Here is a 21,119-nt window from a genome sequence, read left to right as displayed (position 1 = left end):
AACAGATAATGAAACTTGAATCTATTGCTTAAAACCCTCAAAACAAATTTACAATAAGATGTACTTGACAAAAAAAGCAAAGGTCTAAGAAGAGCAGAGAATTGCAAGAACACAAGGATAGATTTATAGGCAATTTTCTTAAATATTAGTGGTCTTATTGTTCAAATTCGTATTCGGGGATGCAGTTTAATTTCTGGAGGAATCTAGAAAGCAATTTTTTGGCAAAAAATCAAAAGGTTAATGAGAATAAGGAATCCACAACATTAGATTTTTTCCATGACAGCGTCCAAACCCGAAAGTCCTGAAGAGTAAAAGGAGTCTTGGGGATAAAAAAAAAGTTAATGTTCATTCACGTTAACAATATTCGCCAGATCTTTCTCCTTTTGACTTGTTCCATTTGCCAAACTTGAGAAAACGCCTTTCAGAAGGAAGAAACAAGTCCAGGAAATCATAGGATCTGCAATAATCCAGTATACAAAGGTTCATACCAGAAAATGAGTTCGAAAAACAATTGAAAATGAATCAGAAATTGGATAAAAATGTTACTTACATGTGTTTTAATGAAAAGATAATTTTAGGTTAAATCATTTTAACTAAATCATTGAAGAGCGACTTTTGCTTCTTTCCGAGCACCGAAGACATGATTAAACGACCCTTGTATAAGGTGACCTACCGATGTACAACATCAGGTGTCCTCTGGTCCCCCTACTGATGTACAATATGAGGTGACCTCGAATCCCCCTACTGATGTACAATATACGGTGACCTTTGGTCCCCCTACTGCAATATAAAGTGGCCTCTGATCCCCTTACTGATGTACAATACAAGGTGACATCTGGTCCCCCTTCTGATGTACAATATGAGGTGACCACTGGAGTTTTATGAAGAGACTTACTTTTACAATCGACTACTGACTTTTACAATTTAAACAATGACTTACTCCATTACTTAAAATGTAAAAGTCAGCTGTCTAATGTAAAAGTAAGTCTCTTCATAAAACTCCATTAGTCCTCCTACTGATGTATAATATAAGGTGACCTCTGGTCCCCTTACTGGTCCCCTACTGATGTACAATATGAGGTGACCTCTAGTCCCCCTACTGGTGTACAATATAAGGTGGCCTCTGGTCCTACTGATTCACAATATAAGGTGACCCCTGGTCCCCCTGCTGATGTACAATATAAAGTGTCCTTTGATCTCCTTACTGATGTGCAATATAAGGTGACCTCTGGTCCCCTTTTAATGTACAATGTAAGGTGACCTCTGGCCCCCCTGCCAATGTACAATATAAGGTGACCTCTGGTATCCCTGCTGATGATCAATATGAAGTGACCTCTCATCCCCTTACTGATGTACAATATAAGGTGACCTCTAGTCCCCCTTCTGGTGTTAAATATAAGGTGACTTCTGGTCCCCATTCTGATTTTAAATATAAGGTGACCTCTGGTCCCCCTTTTAATGTACAATATAAAGTGGTCTCTGGTCCCCCTACTGATGTACAATATAAGATGACCACTGGTGACCTCTGGTCCCCCTTCTGTTGTTAGATATAAGGTGACATCTGGTCCCCTTACTGATGAACAATATAAGGTAGCCTCTGCATGGTCCCCCTACCGATGCACAATATAAGGTGACCTCTGGTCATCCTACTGATGTTAAATATAAGGTGACCTCTGGTCGCCGTACTTATGTATAATATAAGGTGACCTCTGGTCCCCCTACTTATGTACAATATAAGCTGGCCTCTGGTCCTTCTGCTGATGAACAATATAAGATGACCTCTGGTCCTACTACTGATGTACAATATTAGGTGTCCTCTGGTCCCCTTATTGATGTTCAATATAAGGTGACCTCTGATCCCTCTACTGATGTACAGTAAAATATTAGGTGACCACTAGTCTCCGTACTCATGAAAAATATCGGGTGACCTCTGGTCCCCGTACTGATGTACAATATAAGGTGTCCTCTTGTCACTCTACTGATGTACAATATAAGGTGAACCCTGGTACAACTGCTGATGATCAATATAAAGTGACCTCTCATCCCCTTACTGATGTACGATATAAGGTGACCTCTAGTCCCCTTTCTGGTGTTAAATATAAGGTGACCTCTGATCCCTCTACAGATGTACAGTAAAATATTAGGTGACCACTAGTCTCCGTACTCATGAAAAATATCGGGTGACCTCTGGTCCCCGTACTGATGTACAATATAAGGTGTCCTCTTGTCACCCTACTGATGTACAATATAAGGTGAACCCTGGTACAACTGCTGATGATCAATATAAAGTGACCTCTCATCCCCTTACTGATGTACGATATAAGGTGACCTCTAGTCCCCTTTCTGGTGTTAAATATAAGGTGTCCTCTGGTCCCGCTACAGATGTACAATACAATATTAGATGACCACTATTCCCCGTACAATATAAAATGACGTCTGGTCATCCTTCTGATGTTAAATATAAGGTGACCTAAGGTACCCCTGCTGATGTACATATGTAACGTTATAGTACACATCAGGGACAAGAGTAAGGTGACCAGAGAACAAGTAATATTGTACATCAGTAGGGGGACCACAGGTCATCCTTCTGATGTTTAATCTAAGGTGACCTCTGGTCCCCCCTACTTATGTACAATATAAAGTGACCTCTGGTTCCCCTACTGATGTTCAATATAAGGTGAACTCTGTTTCTCCTACTGATGTACAATATAAGGTGACCTCTGGTCCCCTTACTGATGTACAATATAAGGTGTCCTCTGGTCCCCTACTGATGTACAATATAAGGTGTCCTCTGGGGCCCTTATTGGTGTACAATATAATGTGACATCTGGTCCCTCTACTGATGTACAGTACAATATAAGGTGACTACTAGACTCCGTATTAAGGTAAAATATCGGGTGACCTCTGATCCCCGTAATGATGTACAAAATAAGGTGTCCTCTGGTCCCCCTACCGATGTACAATAAAAGGTGACCCTTTTCCCCCACTGATGTACAATATAAGGTGTCCTCTGGTCCCCCTACAGATGTATAGTATAATGTGTCCTCTGGTCCCCCTACTGATATACAAAAGAGGACCTCAGGTCCTTCTGCTGATGTACAATATAAGATGACCTCTGGTCCTACTACTAATGTAAAATATAAGGTGTCCTCTGGTCCCGCTACAGATGTACAGTACAATATTAGGTGACCACTAGTCCCCGTAAAATATAAAGTGACCTCTGGTCCTTCTGCTGATGTACAATATACGATGACTTCTGGTTTTACTACTGATGTACAATATAAGGTGACCTCTGGTCTCTCTACTGATGTACAGTACAATATTAGGTGACCATTAGTCCCCGTACTAATGTAAAATATCGGGTGACCTCTGGTCCCCGTATTGATGTACAATATAAGGCGTCCACTGGTCCCCCTACTGATGTATAGTATAACGTGTCCTCTCTCTCTCCCCCCCCCCACTGATGCACAATATAAGGTGCCCTCTGGTCTCCCTACTGATATACAATATAAAGTGTTCTCTGGTCCCTCTACTTATGTACAGTACAATATTAGGTTACCTGTAGTCCCCCTACTGATGTACATTATAGGGTGACCTCTGGTCCCCCAAATGATGTACGATATAAGGTATCCCCAGGTCCCCTTATTATGTGCAATAAAAGATTACCTTTGGACCCCTATTAATTTAAAATGTAAGGTGACCTATGATCCCTCTAATGATGTACAATATAACAATAGCTAGGGTTAGGTGACCACTGGTCTCCCTAATGATGTACAATATAAGGTGGCCTCTGGTCTCCCTAATGATGTACAATATAAGGTGGCCTCTGGTCTCCCTAATGATGTACAATATAAGGTGGCCTCTGGTCCCCCCTAATGATGTTAAATATAAGGTGGCCTCTGGTCCCCCCTAATGATGTTAAATATAAGGTGGCCTCTGGTCCCCCCTAATGATGTTAAATATAAGGTGACCTCTGGTCCCCCTAATGATGTTAAATATAAGGTGGCCTCTGGTCCCCCTACTTATGTACAATATAAGGTGACCTCTGGTCCCCCTAATGATGTTAAATATAAGGTGGCCTCTGGTCCCCCTACTGATGTACAATATAAGGTGGCCTCTGGTCCCCCTACTGATGTACAATATAAGGTGACCTCTGGTCCCCCTAATGATGTTAAATATAAGGTGGCCTCTGGTCCCCCTACTGATGTACAATGTAAGGTGATCTTTGGTCCTCCTATTGATGTAAAATATTAGGTTACCTCTGGTCACCCTTTATTATTTTCACGTTTCTGCTAATATATATATTAGAAAATTGATCTTTATAAAGTTATAAATATGATTATTTTGGAGTAAGACAAAGAAAATTGTCTATCATATAAAATTCAATTAATATATAAGGTGACCTGAGGTCTCCGTATTGATGATATCGATGAATTTACTTTTGTGCCTTTAATGCCTGGAGAGTTCCTAGAATGTTTTATTACTACGCAAAATGACGAACTATTTGCGGGGGACCCCAGGTCCTAGTTCAGCGTACGTTTTATCCTTCTGCAATGCACACCAGCCTGGGTGACATCTGGAGAATACTGTATTAGTATATTAGTATTATTATAAACATGATTGAACATCATTAATAAAATTAAATTCTCCCTCTCTCTCTTTCTCTCGTTCTCTCTAGAGTTGTGTTCCTCTCTCTCTCTCTCTCTCTCTCTGCTTATATCGTTCTATCCAGAGTTGTGTTCCCTGAAGAGGAAAGAGAAAATGAAAGTAGATCCAGAAGATCAACAATGTGAGAACGTTGAATACAGAATAGGTCTATATTCTATGATTCATTAATATAATTATCAGTTATGCGTTTGTTGAAGAGAAATGCACCCTGGATCTGACTAGTTTTTTTTCTTCAAATAATTATCTTCAAATATCTTGGTTGAAAAGTGTTAACGTATTGTTCACAGAAGAAATGTTTGGTTTAGTTGTTTCAAATTCACTCTTATCAAAATCACCACTGTACGTAAGACCTTGTGCGGCCTTTACCTCAAGGAAGCTACCAGTGTTGACATTATTCACTAAGGAAGATTGTACCCTCTGTGATAACGCCCTCGAAGTTCTAAAGCCCTATAGTCACCAGGTATAAAGAAAAATGTAAAATTCAAATTGTTGCCAGGTAACAGCAGAAAATCGTTTTATTATTATACATGGATGGCATGCTAACGCCGCAACCAAAAGGTCCTGAACACGTACGTGCTCGTGGGCAAGACACCCCCTCCCGAATATACACCCCGGGTTCAAAAATATACTTATTCATTTTTTTTTGATTTTTCATAAATTGATCTCTAAGTATATTTGTACATTGTATTCCATATGATAGCTGCAGAACTGTAGCTCTCCGAAAAAAATATATATACATGTATACTGACAGACCGGTGGGTCGGCAGCTATCCATATATATGAAAAATCAACAAAAAAAATAAATAAATAAATAAATAAAAAAAAATAGCGTAGAATTAACGTTTTATTTAAAAATCATACCCGCGATATTATAGGCTAAATGATTTTTTAATAAAATGTTAATTCTACGTTATTTTTTAATTTTTCATATATGAAATACAATTTGAATGTGCCTATTAACCTATTAGAAGAAAGATCGAGAGACCCATATTTTATACATTATACACCTGTACAAGTAAAAACCTACATGTCAAGTCACAGAGAAGAAGCAACCGACTTTTTTTTAATAAATACTTAGTATATACAGAGATAATTCCTTAAAAAATCTCATGTTTAAACTTGAATACTCTAAAGTTTGTATTTATATCAGGTTAAGCAAACAGTTGATTGTGATTGTAACAATAGTGCATTTATCAGTAGCTCACAGAGGGTTGTAGAAATGCAGTTGTCAAATAGTTGTGAAACAAAGTACGTGTATAGCGTAATTCAAGTCGTACACCATGCGTTTACTACATACATACTTTTAACTTCACACTTCAGTATTTTAAAAATTTTCTTTTCAGTTTGAACTGGAGAAAGTGGACATAACATTGCCAGAAAACAAGGAATGGTATAAGAAGTATAGATATGATATTCCCGTGTTCCATCTGAACGGACAATATCTGATGAAACACCGCACTGATCTACAAGTGTTCTTAAAGAGAATGGCAGAAATAGAAAGGACCAATTAATAATAATATCCTCAATCAATCATATATATAAATGTTTTTTTAAAGAAAAAATGTTATGTATAACTCGTACATAATAAATTTCTTCTGATATATCTAAGGATATTTTTCTTTTCTGTCTTGCTCGATGAAAGGAATATTTGCTGGATTTTCCAATGTATGAATGTATAATATATTATTCAGTAAGGAAATTGTTGTTTGAATAAATGGCAGTCGGAAAAATACTTATCTCTTCTGTGAAATAATTGATAGCATTTAGTTAAACATGGTGAAGGGCCCCCCCCCCCCCCAAAAAAATATTTCGATAACTTGCATTAATATTACGGCAGATAGTCAACGTATTACGTAATGTTCTTTCGTAAGAATGTATTTTAAAAGCCTTAATTAAAATGATGGTTAAAAATGAATTTTAAAACAGTTTTCACCAGTAGTAGCATGCCATTCTCACTTATAATAAAATAGTAAATTCATTGGACTGCTACCAAGGTATATATTTTTAACAGTTTGAGGGATACACCCCTTCCTTCTATGTTATATCTCTAACTTGACTTGTGATAAGACTGCCTTTGTGTTATCTGATCAGAGTGACTCAATCATGTTAACACAGTAGGTCTGGTCACAGATTAATAAGATGGAATTCAACATGAAATTATCCCTGTTAGTTGTTTTACTATGTGTATTTGGTCTATTCATCCCTGGGGTAAGTATAATCGTTCTCTATATATAACGCACATGGTAACACATACATGTTACAGTAGGCTAATGTACATGTTAGTTTTGTAGATGCTGACAAAAAATGTTTTTAAAAGAGAGGGGACACAAATGCACCCCTTTCGAAAAATACCGTAAATGAAAGGCTTTTTGATATCATTGATATCTGTTTTTTTCAATAAAAAGGAACTCGTAAATTTACTTACCTTGTCACTGGTCTTTTGCAAAATTATTTTGTTAAAACACATTCTGAATGCACACACAAGTACTCTGAAGTTGACTTCAAAAGATGCTTTCAAGAGTTTCTGATTGACAACATCCATGTTGTTTTAGGAGACCAGGTCTTCCAACAATCTGTTGGAATCCCATTGATACCAATTGCGCCCCGTTATTAGCAGAACTGTTTTTGTATTCATATGAAGCAGAATTTGTGCAAAATATTATGGGTGAAAAGAAGAAAACACTTGCTGTGGCCTTCATCTCGACAATTAGATATATCGACGACGTTATTGTCAATCAACAATGGTAATTTCCATTCTTATGTCGATACGATATATCCTGATGGGCTTGAGATAAAAGATACTACAGAGTCTGACTCATCGTTTCATATTTGGATATTTTACTTGAAAAAGACATTAATGGTTATCTAACAACCAAGCTCTATAATAAACGTGATGACTTTAACTTTACTATCGTCACCTTCCCTTACTTATGCAGCAATATAACTTCATCTCCTGCTTACGTAGTTTATATATCTCAGTTGATTCGATACGCAAGGGCATGCTCTACATATGAAAAATTTATAAAACGATGTAAATTGTTGACAAACATGTTGATAAAACAAGAATATCAGCAGTCTCGTTTGAAGTCATCATTTCGTAAGTTCTATGGTCGATACAATGACCTTGTCAGCAAATCCAGTTTATCATTGAGTCAAATGCTGACTGACGGTTTTCATACTAATTGTTAGTCCATTATTTACAAACTGGATTGACGGCGGACTTTTACGTTGTTTCCCCGTCGTGGCAAGGGGCGCACGGCGGGTTTGACCGGTCGGCAGGGAAGCTCGCTCCTCCATGATACCTGATCCCACCTCTATTTTTTTTAGGTCCATGTTTGCTCTGCTTCTATATTGTACTGTTTTATGGACTTCTGAATACTGTTCCTTATATCCATATGTTTAATTTAATTGATTATAACACATAAAGACTACCAAATTAAAAACAATATCAAAATTAATGTATTTAAGGCGACTTTTTTATTTGAAATAAGAGGCTCAAAGGACTTTAGGGTCACCTGATTGTAAATCAACATTGTGAATTAAGGGTTCAGAGAAGTATAAGGTCAAACAAAAGAAACTGATAAAGGTAGTGGAAACCATTTTCCGCAAAAGTAAGAAAAATAGGATAACCAGAGAGTAACATAATGTAATAATCTGTACTCGGTAGCGAAACTTTAAGTAGATATCTGATTATTTTCATGTACTTCTCCAATACATACTGTATCTGTCGCAATAACAGAAGTAATATAGGGCTTGAACACCTTTTTTTTTTTTTTTTAAAAATCCCTTTTACATTCATTTTGACTTCTTGTTATTTACAATTTTATCTTATCAGTATATTCCTTAAACAATACTTTTTTTTGTATTAAAGAACACATTAGAATAACAAAACATATATACATTATATAGAAACTGTTAATATTCATCTCCTTCAAATGACCTTTCAATTGCGAACGTTTACACTGTTTATTTATATCGTAAGTGAAAAGCAAAAGGGAATATATCTTTTCTCGGTAAGGTTTAAATTACTAGAGGCGTGTCCAGCATGAGAACACATGACCAGATGGTCAAAAATTTCGAAACCTGGTTGAAATACTTTAGCTTCATACAACTTTGTTCTCCATTTGCTTCTTAGATGCCCAGGAGCCAATTGCAAAAATATTTTCACAGAATAATGCATTTTTACGAAAGATTATAATTACAATCCTGCTAACAGATTTAAATCGGTTGTTGTCCAGGAGTAGAAGATTGTAAAACAAAATGTTAAATCTGGTGGTTTTAGTCCCACTCCTGTAGGTCTTAGTTGATAGGGACCATGCATATGACATTCACAATTCTTTTGGGTGCATATACATCATTACCGCTACATTTTCAAATGAAAAAAAAGTTTGTGATATTTATCCTTAAATACAATAAGGAAAAGCTTTTAAAATCGTTTCATCAAGATCTATTGGGCCAGAAAAGCTGTGAACTTTATGTGGAAGTATTTTGAGATAGTTTAGATTCTACATGTAAGTTGTCCCAATCATGAACCCCAGGGGTGGGGTAGGGTTATAATAGGTGTTATGTAACAAAGGGGGATCTGGTGAAGAAAAGCATGGTCAAAGTAACTCAGGTGAGCGATGTTATTCATGGGCCATTTGTTCTTGTACAATATCCAAATATGGAACAGACGTGACAGACTCTTGGATATCTTTTTCTTAAAGTTCACGTTTCGATACACAATGTGAAGCGCATTGAAGTGGTAAAGAATGGGTTGACTTTACTGCATGGCCAGAAAAAAATGCCGTAAATTAAAGTTTCATAAAATGTTATTTTTTTCATCAAACACACCCCCGATATATTAACCGTGTAATCATGGTGCAGAGAATGAATCACACACTGACAACATTGCTTGTTATATGCTAGGAATCGTTGCTATGGGTTAAATGAGTACAATAAGATCCTTTTCAATAATTTGCCACAACATTTTATATTCTTTCCGCACTCTCAACATATTTTATTATTATTAGCACATTCCATAACAACAAAGTTCGCCATTAGTTATGGTCATCATAATGAGTTTAAACGTAATATATATGACTTGCTTTTAATTGCAGTCCTCGGGACAAGGCATCACTAGTACTACTCTGTCCACACCAACGAAATCACCAACTACAATTACAACAGCAACAAATACAACACCAAAAGCAACAACAGCATCAAATACAATAACACCACCACCAACAACAAAAACACCAAGTACAACAACCACAAAAACACCAAGTACAACCACAAAAACACCACCAAATACAACCACAAAAACACCACCAAATACAACCACAAAAACACCACCAAATACAACCACAAAAACACCACCAAATACAACCACAAAAACACCACCAAATACAACCACAAAAACACCACCAAATACAACCACAAAAACACCACCAAATACTACCACAAAAACACCACCAAATACAACCACAAAAACACCACCAAATACAACCACAAAAACACCACCAAATACAACCACAAAAACACCACCAAGTACAACCACAAAAACACCACCAAATACAACCACAAAAACAACAACAAAATCAACCATAAGAACAACAATAAAATCAACAATTTCACCATCAAGTTTAACCACACCAACAAAGCAAACAACACCATCAACAGCAGCAGCATTAAAGACACCCACAACAACAACTACACCATCGCAAATAACAACCATCGAACATATCAACATAACAACTAAAGCAACAAATTCAACAAATGAAACTTCAAAAGCATCAACAACACAGAATGGAATTACAAGCCCGATTTTCTCATCTACGGCAAGCTCTGCATTATTCTCTCAAAAGAATTCAATCACTACAGTCCAGTCAAATCATCCTGTAGCTTCTACTTCCAAAGCATCGATAACAAATCCTAGTTCGGCTGGTACGAACGTACACCATCCTATGTCATCCACAACACCTGTTCATTTATCTGTACCTCCAAAGCCCGGTACTCCCGCCAACAGTTCGTCTGCTAACTACGACCACGAACTCGCCATTATATTTGGTGTGATGCTAGGATTGATGATTCTAGCTATATTTATCTTCTGTGTTTACCGCTGTTACAAGAAAGACAAGGAAGAATCATACATGGAGGGTGGGGGTGACATCTCAATCAAAATGTCTAAATTCTGATGAAGGTGTAGCAGTATCTAATTGTGAGAACGGCCATGCATTTTCTGATGTGATCTGAATGCCGGATGCAGAGATGTGAACGCTTAGATGACTCGCAGAAAAGCACTTGATTTTCCATCATTCTTGGAAAGTTTTCGATACGAAAACTTTCTTTCTAGAATAATTAAGAATGTTTTGGAAGAAAGTTAACTTATCACCAATGTTTTATGTATGTTTTTGTAAGCTTTTTGTAAATAACAACAAATATTCTGTAAAACGACTAAAAATGTTTGTAAAAATTGTATGTTCTTACATGACATGTTTCCTTAATGAATTTATACTTTTTTAAATAAGTAAAGATCGAGGGTTTATTATATAATACAATGTAAATGTTAAATTATAAAAAGAACAATTAGGCCATTTATGGATAATACTTACTTAAGATGCACTGAAGTTGTGCAATAATTGGAAAAAATTGCTTTAGGTTGAAGTTTGTCCTTGAAAACCTTTATATGAGACATATTTCAAAATATACATTAATACATGGATCAATCACAGGCACCTGACGTTACTTATTTTTCTTTTAATAAAAAAAATATACCCTTACATAGGTATGGGTATATTTTTTGTATTTTTAGAAAAATAAGTAATGTCAGGTGCCTGTGGATCAATTACTACTTCTTACCAACTTTCAGTATCAAACGTGCACGTTTACCACTCAATAGATAGTTTTCGATGGACCTAAATTTAGCAAAAGTTACCTCCCGTTGGTCTCCATATTGGAGGTCGACTCGGTGAGTTTTCCTCTTTGTCTTACCAAGTTTAAGAAAATATAGCAGAAATATTTGGTGGAAAATCTTTATTAAATAATTTTTTAAATAAAGGAGTATGGCACGTCAAATTCACAAAAATGAGATAAACCTAGTTTCACAATTGATAAACTAGGTTTATCGACTGTAAACTATAGTTTACAAACCGTAAACTATAGTTAACAATTCGTTAAGTATAGTTTTCATCTGTAAAACTATATTTAACGGTTGTTAACTATAGTTAACGAATGATAATCTAAGTTTATCTGTCAGTAATAAGCGTTAACAATAGATTTTGTTGATAAACATAGATTAACGTTTGTAAACTATAGTTTACAATCGTAAAGTATACTCAGTAGTTAAGAGTTGTTAATCATAGTTTCACAAATCGTGAAACTATATTTATCAGATCGTTAACTATAGTTAACGGTTTGTAAACTATAGTTTACAAATCGTGAAACTGTATTTATCAGATAATCTATGTTTTGCGATCGCAAATGATTGTTTTCGGTGTTAAGTATAGTTTACGGTTGTGAAACATAGATTATCGCGTTAACTATAGTTTACAGATGTAAAATATAGATTAAAGTTGTTAACTATAGTTTACAGTCCGTAAACTATAGTTTACAACCGATAAACCTAGTTTATCGACTGTGAAACTATGTTTTGCTCATTTTTGTGAATTTGGCGTGCCATAAAGGAGGCTTCCAAAAATTTATATACTTCAGAAAAATAATGATTCCTAATTCAAATTTGCAAATATAAAAATTTTAAAATTGATTGAACAATGAAGGAATATGAGCATTTGGACCTCCAGTATGGCGGCCAACGGGAGGTAACTTTTGCTAAATTTAGGTCCATCGAAAACTAACTGTTTGAAAATTAGAATGCGTTGTATTTCCATTAGTGAACTCTTCAGAATTAGAGGCGCGTTTGGTCGTCTGACTGGGACAGCATGGCATTGCGGATAATACAAAACATGTCTGTATCAATCCAATTTTAAATGTTAAGTGCATTTTTCATTCTAACTAAAGAATAAAGAACTAATTAGAGCTAAAAGACATATGAAAAAGAGCGAAAACCCTAACTTCATCGTCCATTAATAAAAATACGACTATATTGACTTCAAATGTACCATTACGATAAATAGATACATACCATGACCGATAGATGTATATTCGATTCCCATTATATCGCGGGTTTTATTGTATCGCGGTATATCGCAAAAATGTGGATACATAGCCTATATTACTTTTGTTGATATACAATATGAATGTTGTCTAAATGTTTAAGTTTATGATGATTAAGAAGTACGGAACATCCGTTTGAAAAAGAAATAAATCGAAATTTTCAGACTTCCAGTCCCGTTTTTTAAAATTATATTCCCCATTTTAAAAAGTGAGTTATCTCCCCTCAAAATCGGAACTCTTCTACACTAGCATAACTTCCGCGGACTACGCATTACTATAATCCAACAAATTAGTAATCAATTTACACGTTGCATTTAAAAATTTTAAAAGAAGGAAACGGTTTGCAATTTTTTTTTTTTTTTAGATAATAAGCGATTTTAGGTCTTTTGGCCCCCCCCTTTCTAGAAAGCTATACGAATCAGCCAGGCACGTAGCATCGTCTTTAAAAAAAGGGGGGGGGGAGGGGTGGCAGCCAAAGAAATATTTTTTTTCTTACCGGGAAAAGTTGACAAAGAAAAAAAAAAAAAAAAAAAGAAAAAAGAAAACCTTGCCCAAAGTCGAAAAAGCTACTTATTTCAGTATCTGTTCCTTGACAAACAATACTACATTTCCCTTATATAACTTTACCGTAGTATAAACTGTGTGTGTGTGTGGGGGGGGATGTTGGCAACCTGTCTTTCAATGAACATTTTCAATAGAAAAAGTATGCCTAATGTTGGGAAAAAAGTGGGGGTGGGACTAGATACTAGTAAATAGTACATAAATTATATCCCTGTCATCTCTACTCTTGACTTAAATAAAGTCCACAACAATGAAATATTTCATATCCATTTTGTTAGGATTTGTTCATCGACATTCAACGTGTTGTTTACATGTTTATGTTACGTTTGTCCCAGAAATTCCGCGAGATTTGTACATTCTCCGACTTTTTCACGAAAGAGCGCACTAAGAACTATAACTCTTTAATAGTGGAAATAGAACGTATGATTATTGGCTTCAATGATTGTCAAAAATCTCAACCTTCTATATACTCAATGATTTGTTCCATTTATAACATAGGGGCATAGACACTTGTTTCGGGAATAAATTTTAACCCATAGTATAATAATAACACGTGTTATTATTTTACTATGGGTCAAAAATTTATTACAGAAACAAGTGCCTGTGTATAGGGGTCTGAAATATGGATCACAGACTATTAATTAGATGTTATCCTCAGAACGTTTCCCATTTGAAAAAAAACAATCAAAATAATATTCTCAAAGATATTTAAGGTGTTCGTAGAAAGCCATCAAATTTAGCAGTCAATGCTTAAGTAGGATCTTATCCACTTTACCATTTATGTGTTGAAAACATGTTTAATAATTAAAGATTAAGAAATATGGAATCAAATACCACATGTACAATAATGCACTTTAAGTATCAGCTTTGAAAGAGGACAAAGAATTAGCTTTGAAAATGGATTATACTTCATGACAAAGCAATATTTTCAATCTTCAACAAAAACTAAACTTGACTACTTTAAATATTTCCCATTAGGATCTGAGATTTTTCTTAAATAAAACTTTTATTGATATGACCTTTGATCAATTAATCAAAATCTCATCTGATAAAAAATAATTGAAATTGAAAATATGTTCATTTTCATCCCTTTTACATATACTTTTGGAGAAAGAAACAAACTGCAGAATACTTTATAGAGTGGCCAAATGACAGACATAAGCATGGACACTTCTATAAAGTTTTTGTACCGCTAGACCTCAATTAGATACCGTCCTTTACAGAAGTGAAATTAAAGACAAGCATACATCTACTTTTCATAGCAAAATTTATTTTTATGTTCTGGAAACGATATACCGGTAGTTTTAAAATCAGATGCTTGGATTGACTTTTCTATTAATATTTTCATAAATCTTAACCATAGTATAATAATAATAAAGATACATTTATGTTTGACAATATACAAGAATTCAGTTAAATTGTAATATAATGTTTGTGGTGTTGTCTTTTGCTGTAGTATATTATACTGATAAGTTATATTCTTCACCCAAGTGAATTGGATCAGCTCCACTAAGGGTGCACTGAAAGTTTGAAACGCCTGTAATGATTACAGTTACTGATAGTTACTTTACAAAAACTAGAAAAAGATTAAATGAAATACAAGAAATTAGGGTTTGTCCTCGGAATACCTGAGAGATCGGGGATAGAGTTTTATAATAGATACAATTTTCCAGATCAAATTTGCAAGTAAAATTGCCCTTCAATATCGTGCAACTCTCTTTATATTAATACCCTCCTTGCTGCACATCCTTCATGAAAACATGAATCCATATCCTCAGTGGAACCAATCTCAGCCGAAATTACAGCACCAAGGAAGAATTACATTTACTAACCCGGGATGTTGTGTTTTTAAACAAGGATCATTGCTATTTCTATTGATTATTAATCTCTATCAAATTAAAGGAAAACAGTAACTGTTAAAAGCAGAGACCATTTGATAAGAATAAAAAATGTCTTTTTAAATTTTAAACCTTTTCCAAACTAGTTGGCAACAACTTAACAACATTGGAATCCTGATATAGGAAAGCCAAAGGAAGACCTTTTTTACCTGGCGTGTATATACGGTTTATTTTTCCGGATAATGTCATCATTTTGATAAGATATAGTAATTTTAGCAATGAGGAATTAATGGATGAGAAAGATTTTGTTGGTGTGATGGCTGTCTGTGTGCTCCAATTCTTTCTTGTTTTGTCTGTTTCAATGACCAACTCCTTCTCCAATGTAAGTAACGATACACTACTCATAACTGATATTATTGAATGAGAGTTTTTTATTCTATTCTTTCTGTCTTGTGAAAGAGTTGTCTTACATTATATTATTGACCAAATTGATTAAAAATACATGTACGCACCAACAAAAACTAAGTTCTCAAGCTTATTGAGAACAATGTTCACCCTACATTTTTAATTTGGGTATTTAGAAGTTTTGTCTAACCATGAACAGAACTGTAAGATTTTTTCAAATAAATGAAGAATCATGGAACATAATTTGAAAATTTTGAAAATTTGAAAAGATAAATTTGATTTAAATTATTTTCTTTATTAATTTGATTAATTTCTTGAAATACAATTATTGCTGGATATTGATGTTACATCATCTTAATTTGTAACATCATCCCAGAGCTATAGAAGAACATTTCTAAGGTTATAGGAGACTCTAAAGAATGCTTGAAAACTTGTGAATAGTGTTAATAAGTAACAATCTCAAACTGATGAAGAATTTACAAAACACTGACAGGATATTGTTGAAAAATTGTAAGAACTCAAAAACCTTTTTATAAACAGTGTTTTTGAAAGTTCATTGTCCCCTCTTTCTTACCCCTCTTTCTCCTCTCCTTCTCCATTTTTCCTTAATCTCTTAAAAATTCTTTCACACAATTTTTTCCTGTCTTGTAAATAACTGTGATTGTATTTGAAATTTGTGTGAATGAAGAAAAAAAATCTCAGATGGTCTTAGGGAGTTCATTTTTAGTGTTGTCTTAGGTGTTCTGTGATCGTCATCTAATACTCTGGTGATTACTCTTCTGCAGGCTCAAAGTGTCCGTGACCCTTGTCATCACTCAGTGACCCATCCAGGTGAGGGCCACATCATTGGAAAGAGGTCAGCGGAGGACCCGGGAACCCCGCATGGAAAGGTGACTCAAAGGACACTGCTCACACAAAAAATAGTTTGCTAAAGATATATGAAAGAATGATCATACACATGGTATTATTATTTATACTTAGAATAACTTGTTTTCTTTGCTGAATTAATGCATTAAGAATACAAAATTCTTATCATAACTTGATAACTTTTGTCTTTTGTCAGGTTATCAACTGTACAACATCAGTTCCATCGTCCATAGCAAAAAGCACTGACGTTGCTAGCCACACCATTCCAGTTCATAGCCCAGTTGAATATACTGGTTCACAGACAATATCTCTAGCAACTGCAACATTACCTACCTTGCAAGTTTATGAAAAAACGGCAATTTTGGCATCAAGTGAGAGGTCCTCAGATACCACAGTACACGATGTATCCAGGTCTTCAATGGGAGCAAAGGAAACAAGAACAGTTCAAATGAAAACATCTTTTGGACAATCACAGACCACAGAAGCAACCGTAACTTCGTCACTGGGGACACAGCTGACTACAAGAAAAACAACAATCTCATCAGCACCACCAACAACAAGAAAAACAACAGGTTTATTACATACTTTGACGTCTAGTAAACACTCAACAGTGACCACAAGATTAACTACAATTCAAGTAGCAGTGTCCAGCAAGGATACCTCAGACAGTTTTGACCACGAGTTAGCCATCATCTTTGGGTCAATGTTAGGAATAATGGTGTTGGGTTTGTTCTGTTTTGGGGTATTTAGATGTTACGGGAGGGAGAAAACGGAATTCATGAAAACGCAGAATAATTATTCCAACAAATTGTAAATCTATATGTATAATATTTTTTGATTTATGAATAAAGTTCTGTGACATTGAGTTTGAACACATTAAATTGCTCAATGGCATTGATTGTATTTAGCTATGTTTTTTTATATGGACGTGCTCATAATTTCATTGTTGATTTTGTTTTGAAAAATGAAACCTCTGTTATTATTTGTTGACATATTATCCAGGAAGGTGGTATAACTCGAAAGCTAGATATGTCTAGAATCTTGGCATTATTCGACCTAAGTTTTTGTTGTGTATTTAGTTTGAAAGTATAAGTTACACAATAAATTGATAAACTCCAGAATCAAACAGAAAAAGGCCAGTATAATCTAATGACCCAACGAAATTGTTATCGTACAGTCTATAGTAGTTTTCACAGCTAGACCGTGAAGTTTTCCCAGAATGCCTGACCGTGAAGCCGAGCATGCGTATTCCAGGAATATGGCTCGAGAGCGCTAGCAATTAGGATGTACCAAAAATTAGCCTAAGCTAGAACTTTTGAACAGTTGGGGCTAGGGCTTTCTTGCTTCACATGTATATTCATTGTCATAAGACCTTTTAATGGATTTAAGTATTTTTGACCTTGATCTTTGAATTTGACCCACTCTTGAAAAACGTTGACCTTTGGCATAACTGTTGACTAGAACTTCGTAAATGATAAGTGTATATTTCTTGTGACAAGGCCTTGCGTTTGGAGTTAGTACTTGAATTTTCTCAATTGACAGGTGTATTTCTTTTAACAGGGCCTTCAGCTGGAAAACAACAATTTTGTCCTTTAGTCCTTGACCTTTGAATTTGATTTACTTTTGTAAAACAATCACTTTGGCCATAAATTTTGATCGGAGCAGGGGCTTATTTTGCATGTGTATTTTTGTGACAATTTAAGCCCTTCCCCTGGGTACCTTTACTTTAATCATTTACCCTTCGAATTGAACCATATTTACACAAATAATAAAATAACATTGGCCATATCCTTTGAATGATTAGTGGACGGGCTTTCAGATCTCACAGGTATATTAAATGAGACAAGTCCTTTCTTTGGGGTTTTCAGTTCTTGACTTTGGAGTTTGATTCACATTTGAACTTTATTTCAGCAAAAGCTGCCATACTGGGGCAGCAGTGTTTTACAAACACATCTTTCCTGGTGCTCATTGTGGATAGGAATATAACCGCAATTATTCCTACAAAAATCTTCGTCAGAAAACACCTATTTACGAAATGGCCAATTCATTTTTTTTTTTGTATGAATGATTGCCTGATGGTATGCTCTAAATATGCAATAAGGTTTTTCAATTCCTTATCCTAGTGAGGAGATCAATTTGGCTTTTTTTTTTTACTAGAGCCACTGAGAGGACTGTGGACTACATATGCACATCTGAGCCACATTTTATGCTCAATTTGACATATTTAGTACGCGTTTTTGAACATAAAGAAAAAATACAATTAAAATTGTTACCTATAAATAAACCAGTGTACATAAATATTGAGAGTAAAGAGGTTCATTCTTATCACAGCTACCAGCTTAGTAACATCATGAAAATTTTATTTTCCCCCGTATATGGTAGAGGTCGTTCTTTGAAAATAGAATTCGATCTACGACTCTTTGACAGGAAAGCACGTTCACCAAACATAAAGGAGTATAGATGTAACCCCCCCCCCCCCCTTCACCCACCCACACGCACACCATGAAATATTTTTAAAAAAAAAAGAAGAGAAAAATAACCTTGATAACAAACAAAAATACAACTCTGGATATATGAGGTGTGGTTGAGAGTCTTGAGGAAACGTCAGTCTGTGGGGTGAAATGCATAATTAGCGTTGTTGGAGTTATCCCCCTTCCTTCATTGGTCCGATTCTGAGTGCGTTTTTAGCTCACCTGAGCCGAAGGCTCAAGTGAGCTTTTCTGATCAAAATTTGTCCGTTGTCTGTCGTCGTTGTTGTCGTTGTTGTCGTTGTCGTTGTTGTCGTAAACTTTTTACATTTTCATCTTCTTCTCAAGAACCACTGGGCCAATTTCAACCAAACTTGGTACAAAGTATCCTTGGGTGAAGGGGATTTAAGTTTGTTCAAATGAAGGGCTACGCCCTTTTCCAAGGGGAGATAATCATGAATTTGTTAAAAATTAATGGCATTTTTAAAAAATCTTCTTCTCCAGAACCACTGGGCCAGGAAAGATGAAACTCGTGTGGAATCATCCTCAGGTAGTGTAGATTCAAGTTTGTTCAAATCATGACCCCCGGGGCTAGGGTGGGGCCAAAATGGCCGACCCAAGTTTTACATAGGAATATATAGGGAAAATCTTTAAAAATCTTCTTCTCCAGAACCACTGGGCCAGAAAAGATGAAACTCATGTGGAAGCATCCTCAGGTAGTGTAGATTCAAGTTTGTTCAAATCATGACCCCCGGGGCAAGGGTGGGGCCAAAATGGCCGACCCAAGTTTTACATAGGAATATATAGGAAAAATCTTTAAAAATCTTCTTCTCCAGAACCACTGGGCCAGGAAAGATGAAACTCATGTGGAATCATCCTCAGGTAGTGTAGATTCAAGTTTGTTCAAATCATGACCCCCGGGGCTAGGGTGGGGCCAAAATGGCCGACCCAATTGTTACATATGAATATATAGGAAAAATCTTTTAAAATCTTCTTCTCCAGAACCACTGGGCCAGGAAAGATGAAACTCATGTGGAATCATCCTCAGGTAGTGTAGATTTAAGTTTGTTCAAATCATGACCCCCGGGGCAAGGGTGGGGCCAAAATGGCCGACCCTAGTTTTACATAGGAATATATAGGAAAAATTTTTAAAAATCTTCTTCTCCAGAACCACTGGGCCAGGAAAGATGAAACTCATGTGGTGGAATCATCATCAGGTAGTGTAGATTCAAGTTTGTTCAAATCATGACCCCCAGGGCAAGGGTGGAGCCAAAATGGCCGACCGTAGTTTTACATAGGAATATATAGGAAAAATCTTTAAAAATCTTCTTCTCCAGAACCACTGGGCCAGGAAAGATGAAACTCATGTGGAATCATCCTCAGGTAGTGTAGATTCAAATTTGTTCAAATCATGACCCCCGGGGCAAGGGTGGGGCCAAAATGGCCGACCCAAGTTTTACATAGGAATATATAGGAAATATCTTTAAAAATCTTCTTCTCCAGAACCACTGGGCCAGGAAAGATGAAACTCATGTGGTGGAATCATCATCAGGTAGTGTAGATTCAAGTTTGTTCAAATCATGACCCCCGGGGCAAGGGTGGGGCCAAAATGGCCGACCCAAGTTTTACATAGGGATATATAGGGAAACCTTTTAAAATCTTCTTTTCAAGTACTTCAAAGCTATGATTAGTGATATTTATATGGAATCATCCTCAGGTAGTGTAGATTCTAGTTTGTTCAAATGATGAATGCCTGGAGGGGGGGGGGGGAGTAAATTCAAGCCCGATGTGCTCAGGTGAGCGCTGTGGCCCCTGGGCCTCTTGTTTTTTAAAAGGGGGTGGGGGTGCACTATATTTTCTTGTTTCAGCTTATTTATTTGTTTGAAGGCCTCGTGTAATTAAAAAATTTTAGTCGAATACTATAAAAAAAACCCTACCGAATCAAGACACAAAAACCCTTTTTTCTGGATTAGAAGTATACTTAGTCTATTGCAGGCTGTTGGACTGTCACTACACCGAGGAATGACTTAATCTGTTAATATATTTCTTATCTTGTAAGAGTTACATGTAACCGGCCCCAGTATAACCGTGTGTAGTTACATAAATGTGATCACACATGTTAGGCTCGTTTTGTACCTGCCTGTAGCAATTGTATGAT

General features: G+C 35.8%; 3 protein-coding genes across 3 annotated transcripts; all 3 read left to right on the top strand.

The window, feature by feature from the left end:
- Window positions 1-4,958: 4,958 nt before the first annotated feature.
- LOC134232127 (glutaredoxin-like protein C5orf63 homolog) lies at window positions 4,959-6,398 on the top strand. The gene is made up of 2 exons (XM_062714080.1): window positions 4,959-5,128; window positions 6,012-6,398. Exons 1-2 carry the CDS (start codon window positions 4,961-4,963, stop codon window positions 6,177-6,179), a joined length of 336 nt encoding a protein of 111 aa, XP_062570064.1. The 5' UTR covers window positions 4,959-4,960; the 3' UTR covers window positions 6,180-6,398.
- A 2,867-nt stretch (window positions 6,399-9,265) lies between these two features.
- LOC134232123 (mucin-2-like) lies at window positions 9,266-10,844 on the top strand. The gene is made up of 2 exons (XM_062714075.1): window positions 9,266-9,283; window positions 9,768-10,844. Exons 1-2 carry the CDS (start codon window positions 9,266-9,268, stop codon window positions 10,842-10,844), a joined length of 1,095 nt encoding a protein of 364 aa, XP_062570059.1.
- A 4,582-nt stretch (window positions 10,845-15,426) lies between these two features.
- On the top strand, window positions 15,427-17,307 carry LOC134232126 (uncharacterized). The gene is made up of 3 exons (XM_062714079.1): window positions 15,427-15,603; window positions 16,412-16,516; window positions 16,690-17,307. Exons 1-3 carry the CDS (start codon window positions 15,511-15,513, stop codon window positions 17,305-17,307), a joined length of 816 nt encoding a protein of 271 aa, XP_062570063.1. The 5' UTR covers window positions 15,427-15,510.
- Window positions 17,308-21,119: the final 3,812 nt, after the last annotated feature.

This window comes from Saccostrea cucullata, unplaced genomic scaffold, assembly GCF_032062105.1.
Source record: "Saccostrea cucullata isolate Sc308-1 unplaced genomic scaffold, CSIRO_AGI_Scuc_v1 ctg4356, whole genome shotgun sequence".
In the NCBI taxonomy this organism is placed as follows: Eukaryota; Metazoa; Mollusca; class Bivalvia; order Ostreida; family Ostreidae; genus Saccostrea; species Saccostrea cuccullata.
This window is presented reverse-complemented; position numbering and strand designations above follow the sequence as displayed.